The sequence below is a fragment of the Halichoerus grypus genome, chromosome 15, assembly GCF_964656455.1.
Source record: "Halichoerus grypus chromosome 15, mHalGry1.hap1.1, whole genome shotgun sequence".
NCBI classification, from domain to species: Eukaryota; Metazoa; Chordata; class Mammalia; order Carnivora; family Phocidae; genus Halichoerus; species Halichoerus grypus.
Genome location: NC_135726.1, coordinates 33,904,168 through 33,918,925, shown reverse-complemented (window position 1 = coordinate 33,918,925; position 14,758 = coordinate 33,904,168). Strand labels below are relative to the sequence as shown.

The 14,758-nt window shown below is 39.1% G+C and overlaps 1 protein-coding gene across 2 annotated transcripts in view; it reads right to left on the bottom strand.

Moving 5' to 3' along the window:
• The window catches only part of N4BP1 (NEDD4 binding protein 1), a 48,662-nt gene that overhangs the window by 19,108 nt on the left and 14,796 nt on the right, over positions 1–14,758 (bottom strand). For both annotated transcript variants that reach the window (XM_036124321.2, XM_036124322.2), the window contains exon 2: positions 585–2,275. In XM_036124321.2, coding sequence (XP_035980214.1) covers positions 585–2,275 — 1,691 coding nt within the window. The remainder of the gene's footprint in view (positions 1–584; positions 2,276–14,758) is intronic.

Below are 14,758 nucleotides of genomic sequence, written 5' to 3'. Positions count from 1 at the left end.
TAAAAGCAAATATACAAGCTTTTAGTAGCAGCAGAGGACCATAAAGAAGCTCAAACTGATGAATTTCCTTAAAAAGGAAATTGCTATCACTCTATCAACAAAGTGTAAGAGAAATACAGCACATCCATTATCACTGCACTCCTGCCTAGAGACCTAACATACTGTAGTATAAAGAGACAGAAAAATCTTTTTTGGCTTTAAGCTGCATCCTCGTATTCAGAACCTAATGGTATTCATGGTATTAAGAACCTAATGATTAAAAAAAAAAAAAAAGCTAATGATTTAAAAATCTCTATACTGTTTATCGCTGACTAGGCAATGCAAAGTGAAGACAAATTTTCTATCATCTCTCGCCCTCAGAAACAGAGGTTCAGCAGGATGAAAAGCAAAGTTTACAACTCCAGAAGATGGAATAACACAACTTTCCAAACAGCTGTTTCGTGTTTTGTTTTTTTTTTTCCAGGTAAGAAAATCGATCAACTAGACAGATGCATAGCCTAAGTTCCTACAACTGCATATAATTCCGAGACACTGCTTAGGACCCTATTTACAACTATAATATAACTTGCAGAGAGTGCACTTACGTAATTGCGACATTGCTCCCATCTATAACAATGTGCTTCAAATCCGTTCTTCCTGGCTCATTTTTTAATTCCAGCTTGTAAGGTACTTTCAGAGTATCTCGGAACCTTTGAACGCCAGTGACTGAGGAATCAATATGATCAGACGTTCCCGCCAACCTTGCGTCAGTAACTGAAGGTAACAGCTGGGGCAGTGGCATCGGTGGAGAAAGGGGTGGACAATTTGGCTTAGACTGGGGAGAGCTACAACACCCTGAACGGTTTTCACAGGCAGACTTCATATTACTTGGATGTAAGGGCTCTGCTTGCTGCTGCAAACCATTTTCAGGAAAAACTGGAATTCTGGGCTGATGATTTGAAGCTCCTCTTGAAACAAAACTGACAACTTCTTTGGGACTTGAAGGGACAACAGAAGGTGAAAGGCCGTCAGTTTCAAGGTCCATGTTACAAACGTAATTCTGGTTTGAACTCCAGATTTCTTGTTTCTGTTCTACTGGCACTGTTCTGAAAGTATTAATTTTGCAATTTGAGGTACATGGTTTTGATTCTTTGAATGGTAACTGAGAAAATTTTTCTACCATATTTTGCTGTGTGTGAGTTTGTGTTTTCTTTGGAGTGGAATCTGTTGTAAGCTCATTTATGCTGCTACAAACACCTTTGTTTTTGGTTCTGTTGGTCTCTGGATACAAAGTACCAGGTGAAAATTCTCTGTCTTCTTGGAATCTTTTATTTTCTTTTTCAATTTCTTCTAAGAGCAATAATGGTTCAGTAGATGGCCCATACTCCCTAATGACCTTTTCAACAATTTCTTGGGAATAGCCCATGGTTTTAAAAAAGTTTACGAGGATGTTGTATTCCATTTCCTCAGTAGTGTCCTTTACATCTGGACTTAAATTTTCAGGATCAGCAGAAGAATCAGATAAGTCAATGATTACACTTCCAGCTAATGTCTTACCGTCACGTAGAAGCTCCCCCTCTTGAACGTTTTCTAAAGAAAACTGTTTCTTGGTATGCCTTTCTTCAGAATCAGAAAATCTCCTTTTGTGACAAATTCTGTCTTTGGAAAGTGCCTCTTCATCTGGGGTTAGACCATTTATTGGAACAAAAAGGACATCTTGCGAACTAGAAAAGACCGTGTCCATTTGTTTTGTAAGCTCAGAAACAGGAGTGCCAGCTTTACTTCTTGCATCTTCTTGCAAAACAATTTCATCTCTGGAAATATTCAGCCCTGTGGCAGCATTCTGTGGAAACTCTGCTTGTTTAGAATCTCTAATTTCAATAACATCATCATCTCCCGTTTCAAATAAATTCTCCTCACCTTGTGTGAGTGTCAAAAGCTCTTTCTTCAAGGAAGTGGGCAAAATCAACAAGTCCATTGTATAGTTATCTGCACGAGCTTCAACAAATTGTTTAAATTCCCTTTTCACCTCGGATTCTTTCTGACTGTTGGGTAGGTTCTCATTATTCTCAAAGAGTTTTACAAACTGCTGAATGTGACTCCTAGCCATGACCACAGCTTCGGCACTTCCTCTGATGCCAAGAAGACCAATGTCCAGAATGCAGAGATCAGCACAGGTGTCCTGAATCAAGCTCTTCAGAAACAGGCTCTGAGCCCCAACAAAAATGCAGTGCATGGCCTTGGGGTAACATTCTCTTTCTTCTAGTTCAGGTTCACAGATTCCTTTAATATATTCCTGTAAAGAGGAGATAAGAAATTAGATCAATTTACAAAAGCTCTTTATAGCACCCATTATGTTACACATGTAATTACAAATGTCAAGCTGCACAAAAATCAAAAGCATGCTAATAACTTGGGAAAAAAATGCCATGTTCTAAATAAAAGATTCAAGATAACAGATATAAGTTGCTTAATCATTTCCGTTGCACTTGAAAACTTTGCCTTTAAGTCTAAAAAGCAGGTGTTCGTAACATTTTCAATAATATATCTTGCAATGTGATCTTTGGGGTCTGCCCAACTGCAGTGGATAAGGACAAGACTGGACTTATTTACATCTTTAAAGAACAAACATTTTTGCTTGCTACCAGGCATTTATTGATACAATGACATAATTAAGAGATAAGATAACCAAGTCAAACAATTACTCCAGAATAAACCTTGACTTTTGCTTTGCTACTACCGCCCTTAGTTTCCAGATAAAACAAAGAGAGATTCTGAAGGCCTTAAAAACAAAACAAAACAAAAACCCACAATTTTTTCCCCAGCTGGCTGGAACAATGCATATTTTATATAATTTTATGTCTTTTTTTTTTTTTAATAGAAAGGCCAGACTGTTTAAATGTAGACCTAAATATCAAGAACCAGAGAGTGCTGAACAGCCCTGCTCCTCTCAGATAGAAAACCAGAGTTTCTAGTAAATTTGGTATTAAACAAGGCCTCAGTGAGGTAAGAAAGGAAACTGGGTTCTCCACCAATTAGGTTGTTCCCAGAGGCCTAAGTGTGAATGACGTGAACACTGAACACGCATGCACACACACAGGCATGGTGGGATACACTTAGTAACGTGGGCACTGGAGTCCGTTCCTGGGCTCAAACCCCAGCCATGGGGGTCTGGAGGCCTTGCTGCAGTTCCGCAGCCCCTCTAACCCCATGTCCCCAACTGTAAGAGCAAGAGGAAGACGGTGCAATCCCAGGTGTTTTGAGGAAATTCGAGGAGATAATAAAGTTCTGATGACACCGTCTTGCATCTAGTAAGTGCTTCCTGAATAATAACACTCCTAACTTATTAGTGGACATTTATAAGAAATGAGCCTGGCAACACATGACCCATACTTGACACAAAAACCAGAATGGTGCTCCCCGAGATGGTGCTACTGAAGAGCTCAGCGTGTGTGGCACTGGGTGCCGGCGAGGCTCTGGGGCCCTGCCCCCACTGCCTGCTTGGTGTCACAGTGGTCACACGACTTCAGGGAGAACTCATACACCAATCCCTTGTTCACACATGTAGAACATTCCTGTGAGTAGATGAAACTCCAGAAACAGGAGGAAAATGTCGCAGAGGAAAAGCCTGATCTAAGCTGTATAATGTTCAGTTATGAGATCTTTGCTTCCTTATGTCCCCTGGATAAACCTGGAGTGTCGGTGGGCTTGGCGGTAAAGACGGGAGATGACTGGTGCTGGACACAGGAGTGCTGGTTGTTTATTAGAGCGGCCTGCTATTTTTGTGACACGGTAACTGCGTTAAACACAAAGTACAATAACCAAACATCCTTTTTTCCTGGATGTGCAAGCAGAGTGCTAAATATTGATGTCAGCATCCCTGAACACCACCAAATGGACATTTTGCTACCACTTGTTTGAACCTATGCTGCATTTAGGTTGTGTTTTGAAGTTGTTTCTCTTTAAAAACATTTTTATTTTGAAATAATCCTAGGTTTCCATGAAGCTGCAAAGACAGGACATAAAGGTTCTGTGTACTCTTCACCCAGTCCTCTCCAATCAGGACTTGTATCTTACCTAATCACAGCACAGTATCACAATCAGGGTACTCACACTGATACAGTGTGTACATAGTTCTGTGCTATTTTATCACATTCAAGCAAGTACCACTGCAATCAAGATACAGAATTACTCCATCACCACAAAGATTAGCTTCATGCCACCCCTTTTTAGTCCTATTTACCCCTACTTCCACCCACACCGTCCCTACCCCCGACAACTGCCAATCTGTTTTTGTCTCTATCATACTGTGACTTCAAGAATATTATATAAATAGAATTATACAGTTTCTGCCTTTTGAGATTGGTCTTTTTCTTTTTTTTTTTAAGATCTTATTTATTTGACAGAGAGCGAGAGAAAGCACAAGCAGGGGGAGCAGCAGAGGGAGAAGGTGAAGCAGGCTCCCCATTGAGAGGGAGCCCGATGCAGGGCTCAATCCCAGGACCCTGGGATCATGACCTGAGCCGAAGGCAGACGCTTAACCACTGAGCTACCCAGGCGCCCCAAGATGCCTTTTTCACTCAACATGATGCTCTTGAAACCCACCCAAGCTGTTGCATTTATCAAGCTCATTCCTTTTTATCGCTGAGTACTATTCCACGATACAGATGACCTATAGGTTTTTAACCACTATCTACCAAGTGGCATTTTGGTTGTTCCTGTTTGGAGCTATTACAATGAAGCCACTATGAATGATTTTCATGAACAGGTTTTCATTTCTCTTTCATTAACTTCTCATTTCTCTGGGATAAATGCCCAGCAGTCCAACTGCTGGGCCATATGGTTAAGTGCATGTTTATATTTCAAGGAACAGCCAAACTGTGCTCCAGAATAGTTCTACCATTTTACATTTCCACTAGCAATGTATGAGATCGAGAGATCCAGTTTCTCCTCATCCTCACCAGCACTTGATATCACTATTTTTTATTTTAGCTGTTCTATTAAGAGTGTAGTGTATCTCACCATGGTCTTAGTTTATATTTCCCTAATGGCAAGTGATGTTGAACATCTTTCCATGTGTTATCTGCCATCTATATTCCCTCTTTGGTGAACTGTCTGCTCAATTTTTTGGTCCATTTTCTAACTGGAATATTTGGGTTTTATGTTGGGTTTTGGGAGTTCTTGATATATTCTAGAAAGACAGGAGTCCTTTCTCAGATATGCAGCTTACAAATATTTTGTTCTATAGTTTGTTTTTTCATCCTCTTAACAGGGTCTTTTGTGACAGGAAAAGTTTTTAATTTTAAGGAAGTCTAGTTTGTTGGCTTTTTTCTTCACCAAGCCCCAGGTCCCAGAGATTACTCCTATGTTAATCTTCCAGAAGTTTTACATTTAAATCTACAACCCATTTTGAGTTGGTTTTCGTATAAGATGTGAGATTTAGGCTGAGGTTCATGTTTTTACTTATGGATATCTAATTCTAGCAATGTTTCTTGAAAAGACTATCTTTCCTCTAATACTTTTGCAGGTGTCAAAAATCAGTTGGTCATACTTGTGTCAGGCTATTTCTGGGTTCCTATTCTGTTCCACTGACTTAGGTATCTATCCCTTCACCAATGCCACACAATCTTGATTACTGTAATTATATAATGTCTTGAAATTGGATAGTAACTGCTATTTTATTAATTTTAAAATTGTTCTTATTCCAGTTCCTTTGCCTTTCCATATAAATTTTAGAATAATCTTGTTTAGCTATTGTTTAGCAGTTGTGTTAAACTAGCACACTGACTTGAGGATAACAGACATTTGCTGAGTCTTCTGCTGTAAGAACAAAGTCTGTTTCTCTAGATCTTTGCCTTCTTTCATCAGTGTTTTATAATTTTGAGCATACAAACCCTGTATATCCAAATATTTCATTTTTTGGAGTGACTGAACATGGCACTCTTTTAATTTTGATTTCTATGTGTTCACTGGTAATAGAGACAAATAGATTTTGATCATGTATCCTGTGACCTTGCTAAACCTATTTCTAGTTCTAGGATTTTTTCTTATAGACTTAGGAATTTTTTCTTTCTTTTTTTTTTTTAATAAGATTTTACTTATTTATTTGAGAGAGCATGCACACAAGTGGCGGGAGGACCCTGAGATCACAACCCGAGCTGAAGGCAGACACTCAACCGAGTCACCCAGGTGCCCCTATGATGTTAGATTTTCATATACTTAAAAAAAAATCATGTTGAGGAAGTCAATCTGTATTCCTACTTATCTAGGAACAGGTATATGAACAGGTACTGAAACTTGTTAAATGCTTTATTTACTGTATCAACTGTTCTCATGTGACTTTACTTCTCCAGCCTGTTAATATGGTAGGTTGCACTGACTGATTTTTTGAATACTGAACCAGCCTTGTATCCCTGGAATGATTGCCACTTGGTCCTGATATGTAAATATATTGATGAATTCTACTTGCTAATATTTTGTTAAGAATTTTTGCATCTTTTGCAACTATATTCATGAGGAACTTTAGTCTGTAGTTTTCCACTTTCGTACCATCTTTGTCTGGTTTTAGCATCAGGATAATAATGAGTGAGTGAAGAAGGAAAGTATTCTCTCCTCTTGTATTTTCTAGAAAAGATTGTGTAGAATTGATGTTAATTCTTTCCAAAACATTTTGTAGACTTCTCCAGTGAAACAATCTGGGCCTGGAGATTTCTCTTTTTTTTTATAGTCCTATTTTTAAAATTTTCTATTGTTATGTTAATCACCATACATTGTATCATTAGTTTTTGATGTAGTGTTTCATGATTCATTGTTTGTGCATAACACCCAGTGCTCCATGCAGAACGTGCCCTCTTTTATACCCATCACCAGGCTAACCCATCCTCCCACCCCCCTCCCCTCTAGAACCCTCAGTTTGTTTTTCAGAGTCCATCGTCTCTCATGGTTCGTCTACCCCTCGGATTTCCCCCCCTCCATTCTTCCCCTCCTATCTTTTTTTTTTCTTAACATATATTGCATTATTTGTTTCAGAGGTACAGATCTGTGATTCAATAGTCTTGCATAATTCACAGCGCTCACCATAGCACATACCTTCCCCAATGTCTATCACCCAGCCACCCCATCCCTCCCACCCCACCCCCCACTCCAGCAACCCTCAGTTTGTTTCCTGAGATTAAGAATTCCTCATATCAGTGAGGTCATATCATACATATCTTTCTCTGATTGACTTATTTTGCTTAGCATAACACCCTCCAGTTCCATCCATGTCATTGCAAATGGCAAGATCTCATTCCTTTTGATGGCTGCATAATATTCCATTGTATATATATACCACATCTTCTTTATCCATTCATCTGTCAATGGACATCTTGGCTCTTTCCACAGTTTGGCTATTGTGGACATTGCTGCTATAAACATCGGGGTGCACGTACCTCTTCGGATCCCTACATTTGTATCTTTGGGGTAAATACCCAGTAGTGCAATTGCTGGATCGTAGGGTAGCTCTATTTTCAACTTTTTGAGGAACCTCCATACTGTTTTCCAGAGTGGCTGCACCAGCTTGCATTCCCACCAACAGTGTAGGAGGGTTCCCCTTTCTCCGCATCCCCGCCAACATCTGTCATTTCCTGACTTGTTAATTTTAGCCATTCTGACTGGTGTGAGGTGGTATCTCATTGAGGTTTTGATTTGGATTTCCCTGATGCCGAGCGATGTTGAGCACTTTTTCATGTGTCTGTTGGCCATTTGGATGTCTTCTTTGCAGAAATGTCTGTTCATGTCTTCTGCCCATTTCTTGATTGGATTCTTTGTTCTTTGGGTGTTGAGTTTGATAAGTTCTTGATAGATTTTGGATACTAGCCCTTTATCTGATCTGTCATTTGCAAATATCTTCTCCCATTCTGTTGGTTGTCTTTTGGTTTTGTTGACTGTTTCTTTTGCTGTGCAAAAGCTTTTTATCTTGTTGAAGTCCCAATAGTTCATTTTTGCCCTTGCTTCCCTTGCCTTTGGCGATGTTTCTAGGAAGAAGTTGCTGCAGCTGAGGTCGAAGAGGTTGCTGCCTGTGTTCTCCTTTAGGATGTTGATGGACTCATATTGGAGATTTCTTTTATAAGAATTTTCAAATTATTAATTCAATTTCCTTAACAGCTGTAAGTCTATTCAAATTATCTATTTCATGTTGGATAAGTTATGGTAGTTTGTACTTTTTGAGGAATTGGCCGATTTCACTAAGCTGTCAACTTTATGCGTGCAGTTGTTTGTAGTGTTTCCGTATCTTTTTGATGTCTGCAGGGTCTACTCTACAGTTGATACCCTGTTTCATTCCTGATATTAGTAATTCATGTCTGCTTTCTTAAGGGTTGCTAAGAGGTTAATTTTACTGATTTTTTTTCCCAAAGAACAAGCTTGTTATCTCATTGATTTTTCTCTATTGTTTCTGTTTTTTCCAAATTTGTTGACCTCTGCTATTTCCCTCCTGTTGCTTGCTCTGCACTATTTTGCTCTTCTTTTTCTAGTTCCTAGAAGTGGGAGCTTCGATTATGGATTTGACACCTTCTTTTTTTCTAAAGTAGTTATGTTATAAATCAGCACTACTTTAAGCTACATCCCACACATTTTGATATGCTGTATTTTCATTTTTATTTAGTTCAATGTATTTTTTAAATTTCTCTAGAAATTATTCAATATTCAGAAGAGTGTTGTTTAGTTTCCAAATATTTGGAGATTTTCTGGTTATCTTTGTTACTGATTTCTAGTTTGATTCCTTGGTAATCAGAGAACACACTAAATGACTTCTATTTTTTAAATTTGTTGAGATCTGTTTTATGGCCCAGGATATGGTCTATCTTGATGGATATTCTGTGGGTACTTGGAAAGAACGTGCATTCTGCGACCGTTGGGCAATGTTCAAAAAACATCTATTTGGACCTGGCTGGCTAATGATGTTGAGTTCTTATTCTTGCTGATCTTTTTTTGTTTAAAGATTTTATTTATTTGACACAGAGAGAGAGCGAGAGAGGGAACACAAGCAGGGGCAGTGGGAGAGGGAGAAGCAGACTTCCCACCAAACAGGGAGCCCGATGGGGGTTCAATCCCAGGACCCTGGGATCATGACCTGAGCCGAAGGCAGATGCTTAACGACTGAGCCACTCAGGCGCCCCTCTTGCTGATCTTCTGATGGTTCTGTCATTTGTTGAGAGAATTTCCCCTGTCAGTTCTCCCAGGTTTTGCTTCATATATTTTGCAGCTGTACTGTTAGGAATATACACATTTAAGCACTGTTAGGTCTTCTTGGTGAATGGACCCTCTTATCATTATGTAAATACTCCTGTTTGCTCTGAAGGCTTTGTCTGACAGTAATATTGCCATTCCAGCTTTGTTCTGATTAATGGCTGCACAGTATGTTTTACCCTCATTTTAACTTACCTGTATCATTATATTTGAAATAACTTTCATGAAGACACCATATAGTTTGGTTATGTTTTTTAAATCCACTCTGACAATCTCTTTTAATTGGTGTGTTTATACTATTTACTTTTAATGAAATTATTGTTTGGGTTTAAGTCCACCATTTATTTATTTTCTGCTTGTTCCCTACTCCTAAATCCTTTTTTTACTTACCTGGCCTTCTTTTGCATTATACAAATATTTTTTAGTATTATAATTTATTTATTGCATTTTTTACTATATCTCTTTGTATAGTTTTTAAAGCGGTCATGCTATCTATAACATAACTGATCCACTTCAAAGTCAATATTTTATCATTTCAAAAAGAATGTATAAACCTTATTGTCTGCACTAGCCATTCTTTTATTTTCTGTATCTTAAGATGTTCTGACATCTTAGGGGGCCTTTCAGACCTGAGGAGAGACTTACCTCTGATTTCTATCAGGGGTGGACATGTGTGCAGACTGACCGATCTAGGGCTGTGGGCCCCCTCCACCCCCATCTCCTTATCTAACTCACACACTAAGCCAATATTTCCCCTACCCTGTATCAAGCCTGGGCCAGAAACCAGACAACTAAGAGCAGTCTTTATGTCCCAAAGCCCACTAGAATTACCCAAACTAGCCAATTCTAAGTGGTTTATCCTATCCTGCCTTGCCTTCCCCCTTGCTCCTGCTTCTGCCTCCTGACCAAAACCTGATGCTTCACCTGTAGCCCAGCACAGTGAAGTATGCATCCTTCTCCTGGGAGATATAAATAATCAAAATCTTCCTTCAGTGGCACTGACTTCTCCATGCCATCATTCAGTCACTTCCGTAACTTAAAATCCTCCGGGTATAAATTTTAGAACACCACTATCATCCTTAGTGGGTGGGTCTCCATTGGTCTTGGTCTCCATTCTCTCTGCCCTCCCTTGTATGTTATAGCTATCACATAAATTACATGTATATATATTTGAAATCCCATCAGACTACGTTTTAAATTTTGTTTTCAACCATTAACTCATTTTAAAGAACTCAAGAGGAGAAAGTAATCTATTATATTTATCCAGATATTTATCACTTCTGTCTGAAGCACTTCCTTTACCAATTCTTTTGGAGCAGGCTACTGGCAATGATTTCATTTTAGTTTTTCTGCAACTGAGAATTTTTATCATGCTTTATTTCACTTTCATTCTTGAAGGATAACTTCACAGGATAGGGAATTTTTGGTTAACATTTTTTTGTTTGTTTTGTTTTTTACGACTTCAAAAATATTGTGCCACTTCTCTGGCCTCTGTGGTTTCTGATGAGAAACCTGTACTCATTCTAATTGCTGTTACTCTACATGTGTTTTTCTCTAGATGCCTTCATAATTTTTCATTTGTCTTCAGTTTTCAGCACTGTGGTTATGACATCTGGGTGTGGAAGTCTTGGAGCTTATTGTTTGTGTTCACTGAGCTTCTTAAATTATATGTTTACATCTTCTGCCAGGTTTTGGAAGTCTTCAGCCATTATTTCTCCAAATTTTTTTAGCGCCACACTCTTGTCTCCTCTCATTCAGACTGGATAACTTCTACTTTCTATCTTCAAACTCACTGACTCTTCTGTCACCTACATTTTAAAATCAAGCCTATCCAGTGAGTTTTTAATTAAGGTTATTGTATTTTTCACTGCTAACCTCTCCATTTGGTTCTTTGTATCTTCTATTTCCCTGCTGAAACCTTCTATTTTTTAATTACTTTTAAGAGTATTTGTGATTGTCTGTTGGAGCATTTTTATAATAGATGTTTTTAAAGTCTTTGTTAGATGGGGCACATGGATGGCTCAGTTGGTTAAGTGTCTGAGTCCTGATCTCAGCTCACATCTCTTGATCTCAGGATCATGAGTTTAAGCTCCGCACTGGGCTCCACAATGGGTGTGGAGATAGAGAGATAGACAGATAGATAGGTAGGTAGGTAGGTAAGGGACGCTTGGGTGGCTCAGTCAACTGAGCAACCGACTCTTGATTTGGGCTCAGGTCATGATCTCGGGGTTGTGAGATCCAGCCCCAAGTTGGGCTCTGTGCTTTGCAGGGAGTCTGCTTGAGATTCTCTCGTACTGCCCCCCCCCCTTCCCCAGCTTGTGGGCATGCTCTCAAATAAATAAATCTTAAAAAAATAAAATAAAAAAGTCTTTGTTAGATGATTCTAACATCTGTGTCATCTTGGCATTGGTGTCTGCTGTCTTTTCTCAGGAGAGCTGATATTTTCCTTGTTCTTCACATGCCAAGTGATTCTGTATTGTATTCATTCTGAATATTATGAGACTCTGAGTCTTATTTAAATCCTAGGATGAATGTTGATACTTCTGTTCTAGCAGGTAATTGACCTAGTTAGATTCAGGCTGCAAGCTGCAACCTGTCTTCAGTAAGCTGTGATCCTAGTGTCAATTCAGTTTTTAAAGTCTCTGCGATGTTATCTGTATCTGTTCCGCATGTGTGCTACCAGAGGCCAATCTGGGCCCTGGATGGTAGTTTTTCTGTTAGTTCAGTTTTCAAAAGTCTTTGTTATCCTGATGAAAAGTAGATCCACACATGTGTAGTTTAGGGATAAACCCAGGAGATCATCAACAAACTTTATGGAGTCACTTTTCTGAGCTCCTCCCTCTCTGCCACATTTTTAGTGCTTTCTGGTTCCCTGAGGGTCTTTTTTTCAGTCCTCCAGTTAGAAAGCTGGGGCTTTGGTTACCCCACTTTGCCTTGCATTCTGCAGCTGTGCCTGGGTCATCCCAGAGGACACACACACAGAAAGTAATGAGGCTGGCCCCATCCTCTTGAGACCACAACTCCACCAACTGGAGAGGAAGGTTCTCCTCCCTCAGAACTTTGGTTCCTGCAACCTCCCCCTGCCACGGTCACAAGATTGTCTGGAAGCTGGTATGCATTGGAATGAAGAAAATGGCCTTTGCCTTCTATTAGGTGCTCCCTTTTCTGACCCTGGAGCCCAAACTAGAGGGCTTCTCCTACTGCTCTTTCTATGCCTTGGTGCTCATTTCACTTCCAGGTTGAGCTGTGCTGAATTCAGCCTGGGGGACAAAAGAGAAGAAAAAATGGCAAACTCACCACTGGTTTGGTGGTGCTCTGAATTCTGGTTTTCTAACCCAGTCTGCCTACTGTTTACTTTTCAGAGCCCTCATATTAGTTGCTCCATGCATTCTATCCAGGTTTTCTAACTATATTCAACAGAAGTGACAGGGTAGAGTATGCTTGTTCTATCTTCCTCAGAACTAGAATCTCCTGGCTACCTGTTAATATTTAAGTAATGCTGCCTGTTTAGCATAAGTAAGTGCATGGTTGAATTCACATGAGTCAAATACTGTTGAGACTACTGTGCAGCCACTGGATGAGAAAAAGTGGAATGCCAGCAATTATTAGCCAACCTGGAGAGAAGAGGTTTCTTCTCCAGATAAAAGGCTTCTAAAACAAGTATCCTCTCAAACAAGGGCTAACTCTCAAATTGATCCAAGTTGTAAAGCCCACCGAGCAACAGATCCTACCCAGACACAAGGCTTCCAACTAGTTTTTCAGATTCCATATGAAATATAAAAAAGGACCCATGTCAGAATAAGATCTCAAATATGAAAGACAGAAACCAATAGAATAGAACATAAAATAGAGCAAAACTGGGTACTGAATGCAGGGTAGGAAAGAAAACTTCAACAAAAGTTTAATTAGTGCTTTCAAAAAGATATACGATGATAATGAATTCATATAACAGAAATCAAGATGCTAAAGAAAGACAAATAATCAAAATAAGAGTACTAGTAAATTAAGGATATGATGATCAAAATAAAAGTCAACAGAAGAATTTCAAAGACATAGTGAAAGAAATCTCTCCAAAAGTACCACAAAAAACAAAGTGAAAAACAGGAGGGAAAAGAAACTTTAAGGGTCCATACACAATATCCAAAATCCAAATAACTGACATTCCAAAAAAAACCAAAACCAAAACCGAAAACCAAAACAAAAACAGAATGGCAATTAATAAAGAAGTAAAACAAATAATTTCCTGGAACTAAAATACACAAGACCCATGTATGATCAGTGAAAAAATCACATCAAATCCTGTTTGGGAACTAAAGCACACAGGTACTATCTTAGGGTCCCTAGAATATCCAAGCATGATCACTTTTTAAAGGCCCACAAGAAAAAAAATCCTGCGGACAGGATGGGAACAGGGCACATATAAAAGAATGACAATCGGAATATCAGAAATTCTCAACAGCAGATCTGGACGAATGGGGGAGAAAAAGGACAGCAATGCATTCAAAATTCTAAGGGAAAGTGATTTTCAATCCATAATTCTATACCATCCACATTAAAGACATTTCTAGACATGCTAAAAGCCAACAAAATTACTCCCACAGACTGTTTTCTTGAAAAACTATTTGATGATGAAGGCCACCAAAAATAAGGGAGATGAAGTAATTAGTAAATTCAATCCAAGACTGGCAAACAGAAGTCCAAAAACTATAGCTGTGCGGCAAACAAGCTGAGCAACTAGCTGAGTGGAGGAGGGAAGGAGGCTCAAGGGACGTTCTCCCAGAAAAGGAAGCTCAATGAGTAGCTGATATAAAGGAGTATTTGTACAATATTAAGGGTGTGTTTAAATCATATTTCACAAGTAGATGAAAAGACGGCAGATAAATTACAGTAAAAATTAAAGCTGTATCAGAAGGAAAACATAATGTAATACAGTACTGGGCTTTGCAGTAATATTTACATAAGTCATATTACTACATAAACCTTGCTTCTTGCTTTAACTAAAAATAAAATAACTATACTGGTGTCTCAGTCCATTTAGGCTGCTATAACAAAATACCAGACTGGGTGTCTTAGAAACAACAGAAATTTATTTCTCACAGTTCTGATGGCTGGAAGCCTAAGATCAGAGGGCCAGTGTGCTCCGGTAAGGGCTCTCTTTCAGGGTACAGACTTCTTGTTGTATTTCCACGTGGTGGAAGAAGCAAAGGAGTTCTCCCGGGCCTCTTTTATAAGGGTATTAACTTCATTCGAGCTCCTCCTGACCTAATCAGCTCCCCAAAGCCCCACCTCCTCCTAATACCATCATATCACGCATTGGGATTTCACCATATGAATTGTGACAGAACACAAATATTCAGACCATAGCAAATGGGAAAATGGGGGGTAGTTTTTGCCTCACTGATTTTTTTTTTTTGAAGATTTTATTTATTCATCTGAGATAAAGAGAGAGTGAGCGTGAGGGTGAGGGAGAGAGAATCTGAAGCAGACTCCACACTGAGCGCAAAGCTTGATGAGGGGCTCGATCCAGGACCACGAGATCATGACCTGAGCC